Below are 13,266 nucleotides of genomic sequence, written 5' to 3'. Positions count from 1 at the left end.
GAATGCCTTTTATCTTTTCCTTTCTTCTTTTTTTTTTTTTTTTTTTTTTTTTTTTTCCTTCTGCAGTTGCAGAGCTTTCATTTTCATTTCTTCTGGCTTCTGTTCTATTGTGGAGATGACTCTCTGTGTAGCAGAGCCTGAAGCTGACTGTACATTACAGTACTCCTTTGTGGTCTCTAGTTCACAGAGCTGCCTTAGCAGCAGCTGTGCCAGCAGCTAGGTATCGTTATCTGTCTTCATGTGATGATTTTGCTTAGTGCGGACTGTGGGGTGTTGTGACAGTATATCTTTGGCTTTGTTAATCTAATCTGTAGGCATGCTAGTGCACTTCTTCAGTCTGTGCTGCTATCTCTGCCTTGTCCCTTGGAATCCTCCTGGTGTATATGTATCTCTGGAGCTCGTGTAGTGGGTCTAAAGCTTTCATCTGTAGTTTATGCACAGGAAAGAAATGGGGCCAGATTTTCAGCTGTGGGTAAATTAGGCTTTGCTGACAGCATAAGATCTAATTGACTTCTACCTACTGAAAATCTTACCCTCTATCATGACTGTATCATATATATTTCCCCTGCTGCACCTTGCAGTAAAGGCAGCTTTAATTTGACTGAATCAGCCTGTATTCTAGTTGGGACAATTGTCTGCTCTGAAGAGAGGGTGTTCTCCTGCTTTCATCTCAGGTAAGAGAAAGGGAAAGCAGAAAGCTGTCTGTTGAATCCTTCCTTTGAGGAAGAACCATCAGAATAGAAAGGATCTTGGCCTAGACTTGGGGCTAAAGGGAGGAAGGTCACAGACAAGCAGCAATGTATCACTTGTCTTTGGCTTACGATGGGAACCTGCAGTGTTTGTTTCCTCATACTTTTATTTGAAAAGGAAAACTTCTTCCTGACCAATGGAGAACTGTGAAAATGCAAATACTGAAGGTATTAGTGCCTTGATGCCCCAGCTGGGCTGTAGCCTAGATTTCAGCTTGAAGCCAGTAAGTTGTCAAGGTAGACACGAGGTACATGAATAAGCATAACAAGATGATCAAGACTCTGTTTACAAGTGTGGCTTGTTTAAAGCAGTGCTCAAAACACCTGAGGAAACAGGAAGAGATTGTAATTAAAGGCAGCTTTGAAATTCAGTATGTGGTTGATTTGCATTTTACCATTTATTCTTCTCTTTTCCCTTTCCTCTAAAAGCCTGGGGAGGTTATCATGGTGATGCTGGGATCACTTTGCTATATTATGTATGCTTGAGGTATACTGTGGAGCAGCAATTGTGTAATGGGGATGAAAATCAGAGCTCACTTCAGGGAGAAAAAGAGCCTTTCTCTTAACTGCTGCCCCTGGCTATCATCCTCTTGATGGCACACATGGGGCAAGGCTGTGTGTGACTTATAACCATCACTGCTAGACGATGCAGCAAGAGACTGCTTGATGCTGGATGCTTGTTCTTGGGTGATTGTGGCTATGGAACTTCAGGATGAAAGATGCTCACACAGAACCTGTGTTACTAGGTTACATTGCATGTGCAGTCATTTATTTGACTCTCATATCCATGTCTTTGTTTTTCTTATCCTGTTTGGGGCAGAGTGGAGATACTAGTGCTAAACTCCTTTGGCTTGGAGGACTAGGAGTGGAATTGCACCTGTGCTGAGGATATAAGCAAAAGCTCTTTCCTTCTCATTCTAATGTTTGCAGGATTACAGTGATTTATCCTGTCTTTTACCCTGTGTCTCTAGAAGCATGCTTTGTGCTCAGTTCCACCAGTAGAAGTGTATTACTCTATCAGTATTTTCTAACTGTAGATCTCATACTTAGTGCCATAGCTACATTTTTGTCCTCGTTTTGTTTTAGGAACCTACATAATTTCATTTATGTCACTTCTGAAGTGAATTAAGCAAAATATAACAAGCACTCTTGTCTGTACTCTTGTCTATAAATATTTCATGGCAAACAAATTGTGGGGTCTCATACTCAGTGCAGTAGTAATGTAAGGGCATGGGTAACTATTGAGCTGCTTGTCCCCCACCCTTTTGAGCATATTTTTCTCAAACATCATAGGAACAATCACATAGGAATACAGATTATTGCACTTCATAGAAAGATATAACTTGGCCTAAAAAATCCTAGCATCACAGGGAGATGGAGCAGCTCAATGATGGCTGTGTTTTGTTGTGGCTGAGATATGGGCTGAACTGATCCTAAGCGAGGAGGGAGAGCAAGGATTCTTTTGCATGTTTACAGTGGAGTCTGACACAAAATCTTGGGTCCGGCCTATTCAGAAAACCTGAATCCACCTACTTTGAGATTTGACTTCACAAAGGTCGTAAAGACAGACTACTTGCTCAGATGACAGAAATGCTTAGGTTGGGATTTACGTATATCTTATTGTGTGTGTTTTCCTTTAAAAATCCTAATTCTGAATACCATAGCTATGTAAAACTTGTAGCTTTAATTAATAGATAACAATATATACGTATATTTTTACTGATTGTGGATTTGAAATAAAGCTGCCAAGTAACATCTATACAGGCTCAGAAGCTAAAGATAAAAATGAAAAAATCCCGATGATTGGAAGCCATTCTCATGATTTGGTCAGCTGAACTGAAATTTGTGGAAGCCTGGGGTGGCAATGATTCAGAGACCGGATTCTATGTGAGCTGGTTGCCAAACATAAGTCACTGCTATGTCGAAGACCTGCCATTTAAAAATGAATTAAGATTTAAAATGCTTTCTGGAGATTTTCACTGGACTTCCTACAGTATCATAGTCTGCTGTATCAAGTGGCTGTTCAATGCATTGCTTTTAAACATAAGAAGCCCTCATAAGCAGAATAGGGAAAAAGACATTAAAGACAAATAGTGTCTTTGCTTTTCCCCCTCACCTGTTAAACCAGAGGAGAAAGGAAAAGTGAGCCAAATTCTGTAGTCTTTATGCAGGGAAATTCCCATCAGCTTCAGTGAGAATACAGAGTCAGGCCATAGTTTAAGTTAATATTTATTTATTTATAGAAGTTAATATAGAATTAAATATCTGATGATATTTACAGACTACAGACACAGGGTTTTGCAAAAGTGGCCGGGGGCAAAGACGTGCCTGTAAGTTAGTGGACTTCTGGCAAATTCCTGCATATTCCAGCTTTCACGGTTTGTAAATCCTCACTTTGTTGGCACAGACATTTGCTTGAACGTGACTTTAGAAACACAGTCAGTGCTGCTTGAATATACCCATAGTGCAGGCATAAACTGTGCAGCCCTTAAAACCTGTTCTGCTGTGGGATAGATAAACATGAAAGGTCTTAGTGTTCTGCAAATGAATCAGCCTTAGCTCATCAGTGAGTGCCTTGATTTAATGAAGCCATAGTATGTTAATGTTAACACTGCAAAAAAGCAGTAATGTTACAGGCAGCCGTGCTAACTAGATACAAGCATTTAAAAGCCCAGGCATGAGCTCTTGGCTATCTGGCCATAATTAATGATGACAAGTATGTTGGAAAAATAATTATTTTGCTTGCTTTTAAAGACAATTACTTGCTCAAGGCAAGTGAGGGGGTGGGATTTATGTGGTTGTAATAAGCATATGGAGATGGCATCTTCCCAGGAGAATATTGTAGCCACAGGATCTTTTTAACTGACCTGAAATTCCTTTGTTCTATAGATACAATTTATGTATGTGGTCACAAACTAAAATGAGCCCGCTTGTATTAGGGCAAACTGCATTTTAAGCTGCTGAAAGGAGAAAAAGCAGCTTTTATCAGCCTAATCAGCAACAGACAGAAATTTCTCCCTCATCATTTGTGGCTGTACAGGCAAGAAGAAATCTTTATAAATGGTCACCCTGAGAGTTTACTTTTTCCATCTGATAAAACAAAAGCAGGTAATACAAAGGCTCAGCCCAGTCTGCCTAACAGCAATCAATTGGTATCTCCCTGGTCAGCACTCACAGAGCATGGCAGCTTTTGCCCAGTGAGGACTGTGCCATCCCCTGGCAAGCACCACGTTGGCTGCAGAGCCCTGGCCCCTTCCAGTCCCAGACTTGGTTTTGAAGGCTGAAGAGAAAACTGCTTCTCCATTGCTTGCCTCTATGGTACTGGGTGCTGAAGGGCATCTGCTGCACCCTCAGCTCCTCCTGCTGTTCCACCAGTCACCAGTGTCTCTTGCATTTGAAGGATATGAGAGCCATGTGATCTTACCACATAACTGTATCATGAGTTGTAACAGTAAGACAGAGTATGCTGCTTTGTTCTCTTTGAGTTTCATGCTAAGTTTGCCCAAGTTGGAAATTACAGCAGAAAGTCCCCCAAGACTGTAACTTGGATAAAAATTCCAACATGTGGCCACAGCTACCTGCTTTAACCAAAAGCCACAGGTTTTGTGCCTGTTGTGTATCACTTCACTGTATCACTCAGTTGGTGACATCTTCAGAGGCCACTGAAGAGAGAAAGGGAACCAAAACCCCTATGTGTTGCTCACTTACGCACATTCAGAAGAATGCCCTCTATCTTAATCCTTTTTTTTTTCTCTTCATAGTACAGAAGATCACAATCCCTTTTTCTGTTTCCCATCTTGCAAAATGGGGGAGATGATGATGACTTTCTTAGTAAGGCAGCTTGAAACCTAAAACTGAAACTTGTTACAGAAAATGTAGTGTTAAGAGTCTTAGGTGCTTTTCTCTGCTCTGGCTGGCTCGTTACTAACAGCAAAGATTGTGTGCTCTGTGCACTCTGCCATCAGTGTCAGTTTGTGTTTTTGGAGTGTTGACATGTAACAGAAAAATATTTAGATTTCTTGTAGTCCCAGTTATATCTAGTCCTTTCTGAAAGTGTTACCATAGGAAGCAGACTAAAAGCTGGGTGAATGATGCATTTGAGGGTTTGGATCCAGTTCAGTCTGTTCTTGATGTCTGCAGATTTTTGTCTGGATATAAATCCTCATCTGATCTCTCTCTGTTCTGGTTGCTCATTAGGGGAAGTTGTGCCAGGGCACCAGAAAAATTCCAGAGAGAAAAGACTAAACAGTTACCCCATTATAAAGATGCAAGATCCTAGAGTCTCTCAAAGTGATCTGTGTCAGCAGGAGGTGGGGAGTGGAATAGAGCCTTTACTTCATTGCCTTGGATTAGAGAGAGAAATGTTTGTTTAAATCCAAAGTTGTCTCTGAAAATTGCAAGGAGAGCAACCTCTGCTTTTAGCTCCAAGGACAGGGTTGGAAATGAGGCAGAACGTAGAGGTACTGGAGCTGAAAGCAGTAGGATTTTGTGCAAGGTCATTAAACGGCCACTTTTCTCTGCAGCTGGAAGGGATTACTGCATTAGTCTAAATTTGACCCTGGCAGAGAAGAGAATTCCCTTGGGGTGCTGTGGTTTTACTGGGTATTTTTTTTTTTTATTTACTGCAAGCAGAAAGGCACATTTTCTTCTGCAAAGTCTTCAGCCTGTCAAAGTCTGGGGAACATGTTGGCTGGCGAAGAGGAAGCTGAAGGAGAAAGAGGACGTTCTGTGGGCTCTTTTGGCTTTATGTCCTTTCCCATGTACCACACAATGACAGTGGAGGGAAGTGGCGAGTGGGTGAGGGATGAACTCTATGAGGATAACACTGAGTTTCCCTTCAAGATAACTAGGTTCTAGTATAAATCGTTTTGGTTTGGGTCTTTTGGAAGGAATAAGTAGTGGCAGAAAGTCCCCCCAGATGTTTCCATGGAAAAAAATGAATGACATAATTGTGTTAGATAAGAAAGCAAATTCTGAGTTGTATTTTTTTCTTTGATGACATAAGATATTACGATTCAGACAGTATTTTCAGATTAAATATAATGTAGATTAAGTTCAATAAACCAATTCCTTCCCTACTTACACACTGTTGCTTCTTCCAGTCTTTGGAGGAGAAATGTGTTCCAGCTAAATATTGTCTGGTGTCAGATGAAATGGATGCAGGATCTCAGAGTATTAAAGGTTGGAAGGAAACTGGAGATCATCTGAAGCAAACCCTATGCCCCAGCAGGGCTGCCTCCTGTATACATGTGCACATTAATATGAGAAAGACTACTGTAGTTTCTGGAGCAGAAGGTGGTGTTATACCTCCCAGAGCAGGACAGTAACTGGCTTGCCTACACCCCCCTTCCCACCGAAGACCCATCCTAGGGTCCAGCCCCAGCCTGCAGTGGTTTACAGGCAGCAGTCACCCATAACTGATGTGGCAAGGGAGCTTGGTTTGGTATGATTGTGCAAATGATGCAGTAACAATGACACATATCTAGCACTGCAGGATTTACGAATGCTGAGCTATGATAAAGTTTTTCAGTTTGCTTTCGGAGTGAGTTTTCCTTCAGTATAGAGGAAACTTGGCTTTCCTAAATGAAATATTAATGCACTGGTGGCAAGCAATTCAAGAGAAAGCCCTGCTACTAGCTGTCTGTGTTGTGCGGTGCAGCCTTAGTTTCTACAGATTTCATTATAGAGTTATGTGCTCTTATATTATAATAATAATACTGGTTCCATTCAGATTATTTGCTTTGCTAATCTAGAAGGCTGACTTCAAATTCAGTCATACAAGAGGCTATAAATGTTATCTCCATGAGGCAACTGGTTTTCTTGCACCTCAGTGCAGTGATGACTTGATAGTATCCCGAAGACTGGGAACAGTAAAAGCCAAGAACTGAAACACTCATGGAAATTCAGATCTTTTGCTTTTGCATATTTTTCCAAGACAAGTGCCTGGGCTTTAGGAGAGTGAGTCTCATCTTCTCGTTGATACACCCAAGCTGACTTGAAGCACTGAGAAACTGTGCCAAGCAGTAGCTGCAGTTGAGTGAAGTTTAGATGGATAACTGGGAGAAGCACTGGCATGGGTAAGCGTCATTGCCTTTAAGTGTTCTACCCCAACTTTATGCAATTAGAAAGAATATGAAGTCAGCATCGAGCTACTTTAAGTTCTCCAGGAAGGCAGCAGAAGCAACGAGACTGAATTTCCAGATTGGATCATCCCAGTTGAATAGAAGCAGGAGATATTTTTGTAGTCTTTGGTCTTTCAAAGCAGTATAGCAATGTGAGGGAAAATAACCAGCCATAATAACAAAGTGCAAAGCAGAGAGGTTAAGTACTTGTTCTTATTACCCACTGCCCAAAGACCTCAAACATTTTTACAAATGCAAACATAGCAGCATTGTCAGCTCCCCTTGAAAGGCAGGGAAACTGAGGCATAGAGTAGTGGGATTACTACCTGGATGAAAGCCTCCTGATGATTTAACTGCTTAGCAAGTCTTCCAATGTGTAAGGACAAAATCAGGGGATAACCCACTAGCATAATGTGAGAGATGAGTTTTATAGCTGTTCATTTTTCATTCTGGACAAGAATTAGTTAATAGAAGCAAGTTTTTACATTATCTTAAACTGATGGGTTTTTTTCCCTTTTTTCCCTTCACAATATGTTGTTGCTTGCTGTAGCAGCTGAGTAATGCAGAAGTTCTGCCTGAAAATAATGCTTCCTCCTTATATGATATTGCACATATTGTCATGGAAATTGTCCTCATTTCCCCCGAGCACACTTTAAATAACTCGAACAGCAGTGCTAATGAGCAGAAAGATATCTGCAATCCCCACCGTGCAACTTGACATACTTTATCCCACTCTGAATTCCCCTTGCTCATCATTGAACATTTTAAAGATCTGGTATAATAATTTGCTTTCTCGCTTTGGTCCAGTCATTTTGCTCCTAGCACTTGGTAATAAAAGGTCAGCTTTGGCTGAAACCTCAGTGTTGCAGCCATGCCGTTTTTTACTGCTAAATACCTTAAGAAAAGCAAGTGTCTCCGAAAGGGTAAGTCGTATTTTTTGGTGTATTTGTTGTCTGTTTTGCTTTAAATTTCAGTAAAGGATTTATTTTGAATTAAGTAGCAGTGGGAATTGATCTATTTACACTGTCAGTCGGTTAGCACAGGGGTTTTATTCTGCTGTACACATTTTTGGTTCAAGATACAGTGTATGTTATTATCTTGCATTTTACATTCACTAAAGCCGACTAAGTGAGAGATTGCTTAACCCTTTAAACATGAAGCATATGTTCTGCATGGGGATGGAATGTCTAATGCAGAACCAAACAGGAGCAGAATCTGTGTGTGTTTGTTTTTCCAGATAAGTTATGTAGGCAGCTAGATAATGCTCCAGTATTTGTGTTTTTACTGACAAAAAGATTTATTATTTCAGTGCAGATGAAAAAATAACTTTAATAACGCCAAATGAAGGAAGTGCTTGCTTCCTCCTAGCATCTTTTGTTTGCAGGGTTACCTGAGTGCATGATTTCATGTAGATTTTTAGCTTGCTTTTGTGATATTTGCTGTGTGGACTTTTCCAGGAAAGGTGATTGTTCTACTTCCAGGTAGATACAAAACTGAGAGCAGTTTTCTTGTAGCACTGTAAAAATTAACAATGTGATTAACTCCTAATAGGGAAACACTTACCTTATATTTTTCTTGTTCTATTTCTTGTCTCTTTACTATGACATTTTTCTAGTGAGCAGTCCAAATAAGGGCTCTGTATAAAGCAAAAGAGCTGAGATGTACTGATCAAGGGGATCTGAGAGATGCTTACCTGGAGAAGCATTTATGTTCGGCATTTTCCCTAGAAATCATTTCTGAGGCATAGCTAGGAGATTGAAGAGCAGGTTTTCAGAATCACAGAATCATAGGGGTTGGAAGGGACCTCTAGAGATCGAGACCAACCCCCCTGCCAAAGCAGGTTCCCTACAGCAGGTCGCACAGGTAGGCGTCCAGGCGAGTCTTGAACATCTCCAGAGAAGGAGACTCCACAACCCCCCTGGGCAGCCTGTTCCAGTGCTCCATCACCCTCACTGTAAAGAAGTTCTTGCGCACATTCGTGAGGAACTTCCTCTGCTGCAGCTTATGTCCGTTTCCCTTTGTCCTGTCTCCACGTACCACTGGAAAGAGACGGGCCTCACCACTATGGCCCCCACACCTCAGGTATTTATTAACCTGGATCAGGTCCCCTCTTAGTCGTCTTTTCTCAAGACTTTCATTTTGGGTTTCAATCTGAAGTAAAGGTTTTGCAGGAAAACAGTTAATTATCTTTATACCAACCTTTGTTTTTCCCAAAGGATTCTTATTAAAAATGGGATTACGTGGGAAGTGGTAACAGCTAAGATGTGAGAAATGAATTTAACTGGCTTGTAGTCACTGGCACCAACTTTCAATATTTGTATTGAGTAAAATTAATGTGTGTGTACACAGATTTACACAATCATCAGGATTTTTTTAAGGATATAATCATACCAACAAAGTTTTTATTAGAAAGATGGATACAAAAAAAGTCTTCATTTGCTTTTTTTTCTTAGTTTTGTTGTATGCATACATATACAGAACAGTCTTCAAGGAGGCATAGGACAGTTTTGCTCCCTCTGTTTTCTCTTCTGCTTCAGGTACTCGACTGAGTGTTACTACTTTCTCTTACTGCACGTGTCATGACAGCAGTGTCTCTGTAGACAGATGATGACTGAGAGGTGTCTGCCCTACTTGTGTATGAAGTGGGCGTTGCAGGAGGGGGCTGTTATATGGCCAGAAAGGGTAATGCTATTCTGTCAAATACAACTTGAAGATAATTATTTATCTCTGATGCCTCTTATGATGAGATGTGTGCGTCCTACTAAATGCTGTCTATTGGCTGTAAGCTGTTCCCTGCCCCACTGTAGTTGATGTATTAGACACAGCAGGGTGTGGAGGCTTGGAGCTAAGCATTAGACATCCAATGTGAGTCAGTGTGACTCTAAAGGTTACACTTGGAATCTGGGGAGCAGTTGCTCATGCTTGATCCTTTGCCTAAGAGCTGCTACTCGCTGCTGCTTTGCTGCAAGGATTTGGTATCCTTGGAAGATGTTACTGTGTGAGAGAGCTCAGCCCTGTGAACCAACAGGAGAGGGGTATAAGCTGTGGCTATAAGTCTGGCCTAGATGTGACTACATCTGCTTGGAGCCATTGTCAGTATCACAGTGCAGCTGCTGCAATCTGCCTAGCCCTATGGCTCATCCTGGGGAGAATGACTTGTGTGGGCAAGGAGAAAGGGAGGAACAGGGAAGAGCAGCTTGGTACCCAGCCTGTGCAAGGAACAGAGGCTGAGAAGTGATTATTTTGAAATCAAAATCAATATGGGCATAAATTGAAATTTTAAAAGGTTGCTGAGGCAGTTGGCCTAAAGCAAGCAGCCGTAATCTTAGTGAGTCATTATCGCCAGGAAAATCTTAAGCTAACTGAGCACCCCAAATAGATTTTTCCTAAAAGCATCGTTCTGAACCAAAGGGGGTACAAGGTGTTGCTTCTCTGAGCCTACTTCCACCGAAATCTTTTTCATTTGTGAAATTCATCTGGTCCAGGCATGTTGGCATGGTGCATAACCTGCACAGTTTGATGCCCATTCAGCTCTGTGCTAACCTTTTTTGCCTTGTTTCCAGGACAGCCTGGGAAGGGATGTGCCAAATCATTGAGGCAGAACTGATGTGCTTGGGTAGGGAGTACTGAGCTAGCTGGGTGTATCCATGAGCTGTTTAGCATAAATCTGTCACCCATGTTGCTTTGAACAGATTGTGCTCCTGACAGTTTTTGAGGCACTTCCCATTCAGTTTCTTCAGGCAATCCCCTGTAACTCCCTTCCAGGACAGCACTTCACTTGCAGATTTTTTTACTGTGATCTAAGTGGGGAGATTTCCATTCTTCCCAGTAAATAAATGTGGTCGTTAAAAAGGCATTAAATGATTAGGGAGTGCCCTTAGGCATAGCTTCAGAAGTACAGTTGCATAAAAGCTGTAGTCGCCACAGGCTCCAGTGGGTCTGTTCTTGCTTGCTGTTCTCTGTGCTTGTGAGCAAAAGAGCAAAGGAGCAAGAGCAGTGATATGTGTGATCTCTTTCCCACAGGTTCAGATGGCCTAGGGACGAGAGCTGGGCTGTGAACGAGGTTTTGGCCAGAAATGTCGGTCATATGGGAATCAGTCTTAATAAGGAAACTCTTCCAGATCGATACAGACAGTGGCCAGCAGAGCTGGGAACTAGACCATGATTCCCCAAAATCTTGTTACCTGGTATCCCAGGCAGTGCAGGGATTCCTCTGTTAGATTTTTGGACAAAGTTAGCTCTATGTTATCTGAAGATTGTTTCTCCTGAGGTGACCTTTATTCTTACTGTGCTCCATTTTTTTCTCTTCATTAGCAGGATAGGCTAGGAAACTTTTTGGATTAGTTTTCTGCTTTTTTTTTTTTTTTTTTTTTTTTTTTTTTGTGGGGAAGTTGAGTGCTTTCAGATACCTGTGAAATAGCACAGGTAAGCCAAAGCACAGCATTCTCTCATGTTTTGCTTTGTAAACTGTGCTATTCCTGTGAAGATTTCCCACAGGTCTCATTTAGTGATGCATCCTTAGCCTACTCTGGTAAAACTGCAGTAATGACAGGCTCTGGAAAGACACAAGTAACAACTCACTTGTTTCCCCTATTGCCAGCGTTTAGCAACATCAAACTCTTAACAGTTACACCCCCACCCACACTAAACAAGACATCAAAACAATGAAGAACATTTATCACTACCTGCAGCCTGTTGTTAAAACTGTTCCATCCTAAGCCCTCCTACGTTAACATTTCTCTCTGTCTTTGGCTGTTCACTGAACACTGGCTCACAACCCCTCAAAATTAGAGTGTAGAATACCATACGGTCAGAATTGTCTCTGATCTGGTGAGTCTCTGTTGATTTTCTCTTACTCTTGATTTCTAATGGAGAAAATAAGTTTCAGTTCTGGTGAAGCCTTTTCCTCTTTAATGCAAAAATAATAATATTGCATGTTTTATTGCCAACTTTACTGCAGCTGTAGATTTACAAGACTTCAAAGCTGGATGATTAAGACACAGTTTTTATTTGTAGCCAGGCAAGCCAAAAAATCTCGACTTCAAAGGACGGGGTGTTCTTTAATGTTGTGGGCTTCCTCTTTGTGCTTAGAAAATGAGGTTGCTGGGGACGATGCCACATGCAGCAAACAGGCCACATAGCTGCTGCTCTTGGAGGAACTGTTGGCTGCTGCTGCTGCCTGGGAAGAACAGAGCACACCCAGCAACATCAGGGTGCTTGGCTGCTGCTTGGGTCTCTTTGTGTGATAACGAGCTATAGGACTTTAAATGTATTCTGTTGCTATGCTCAGTGCTTCTCTCTTGGTAGACCCCTGGGGATGAGGACAAGTGAGATTTGGGCTTGAGCTCTGCTGCATCACCTATTTCCTGTGCTGGATTTTCTTCCTCCTCTGATGTGCTTGCAGTGTGGATGATTTTATAGGTGTTAGGAAGAAGCAGTCTCAGTGAAAATAAGTGTTCAAACCCTGCAATGTTGTGGTTTGAAGGGAGTAGGGACTGGAAGTAAAGGTGCTTTACATCTGACAATCATGTGAAATGAAGCCCTCGTGTTAGTACTTCATCTGGTCAGCCATGCATCACCAGTTCAACCTAGTAGGGCTGAGATGAGGGAAGAGCAACTTGATAGCTTCATCATTAGAGGGACGTAGGGATTGTGGCGCGGCTTTATTTCCTACTCTGCAGCTCAGACAATATAACATGACCCTTTTTGTTTTCTTTTCCATGTGTATGGTGTTTGCTCTAGCGAAGAAAACAGAACAAGAGCCTCATGATGAGGCAGAAAGTGGGGCTGGGTTACTTCTTGAACCATGCAGGGTATTATTTGCCAGGAAGATTCACCAAGAAATTAGACTTAAAATCCCTACAAATAAATTCCTTTCATACTCTGGCAATGTAGCAAGATGCAAACACATTGTGACGCTGTACCTGAGATCAAGGCATGTTTTGGTAGAAGCTGGTGCAGTGTGGGTCACAGCTGCATGCTACTGTGTTGAGCAGTTGGTGACTCTAGGAAGTAGAGTGCTGAGTTCCATGGGCCTGTGGGTGCTAAAGGGACTGGCAGGGCCCCGGAGAGTCATGCCTGTCATTCAGCAAAACACTTGCAGAGTCATATGGCTCTGGTGCAAGCATCCTTCATCACTATTAAAATCTGAGTGAAACTGGGGCTTTATCCAACCAATATCTAGGCATGTGTGATCTAGGCCATGCTCTCTCTGGGGCTCTGGGCTCACCAGCCAAAGAGGCTGCCAAGAAGTGCAGTGCTTGAGAGGCAGAGTTGGCCAACACACTGCTGTGACTCTCAATGAGCCGTGCGTGTGCTGTTGAAAGAACAGTGACTTCAGCTTGTGAGTTAAAGCTCTCCAAGTAGAGGATGTGCCGGGCAACCACTAGGGCTGC

General features: G+C 42.0%; 1 protein-coding gene across 2 annotated transcripts in view; it reads left to right on the top strand.

The window, feature by feature from the left end:
• ARHGAP22 (Rho GTPase activating protein 22) overlaps positions 1-13,266 on the top strand; it is a 140,450-nt gene that overhangs the window by 75,581 nt on the left and 51,603 nt on the right. The window contains exon 1 of one of the 2 annotated variants that reach the window (XM_042863397.1): positions 7,731-7,794. The exons of the other annotated variant lie outside the window; for it this stretch is intronic. Within the exon in view, the coding sequence (XP_042719331.1) occupies positions 7,743-7,794 (52 nt within the window). The 5' untranslated portion in view covers positions 7,731-7,742. Of the gene's footprint in view, positions 1-7,730; positions 7,795-13,266 lie in introns of those variants that run through there. 2 annotated transcript variants of the gene reach the window in all.

This window comes from Lagopus leucura, unplaced genomic scaffold (assembly GCF_019238085.1).
Source record: "Lagopus leucura isolate 7727_CA_CO unplaced genomic scaffold, USGS_WTPT01 Super-Scaffold_739, whole genome shotgun sequence".
Classification (NCBI taxonomy): domain Eukaryota; kingdom Metazoa; phylum Chordata; class Aves; order Galliformes; family Phasianidae; genus Lagopus; species Lagopus leucura.
The sequence above is the reverse complement of the archived record's forward strand: the minus strand, read 5'-3'. Positions and strand labels throughout refer to the sequence as shown.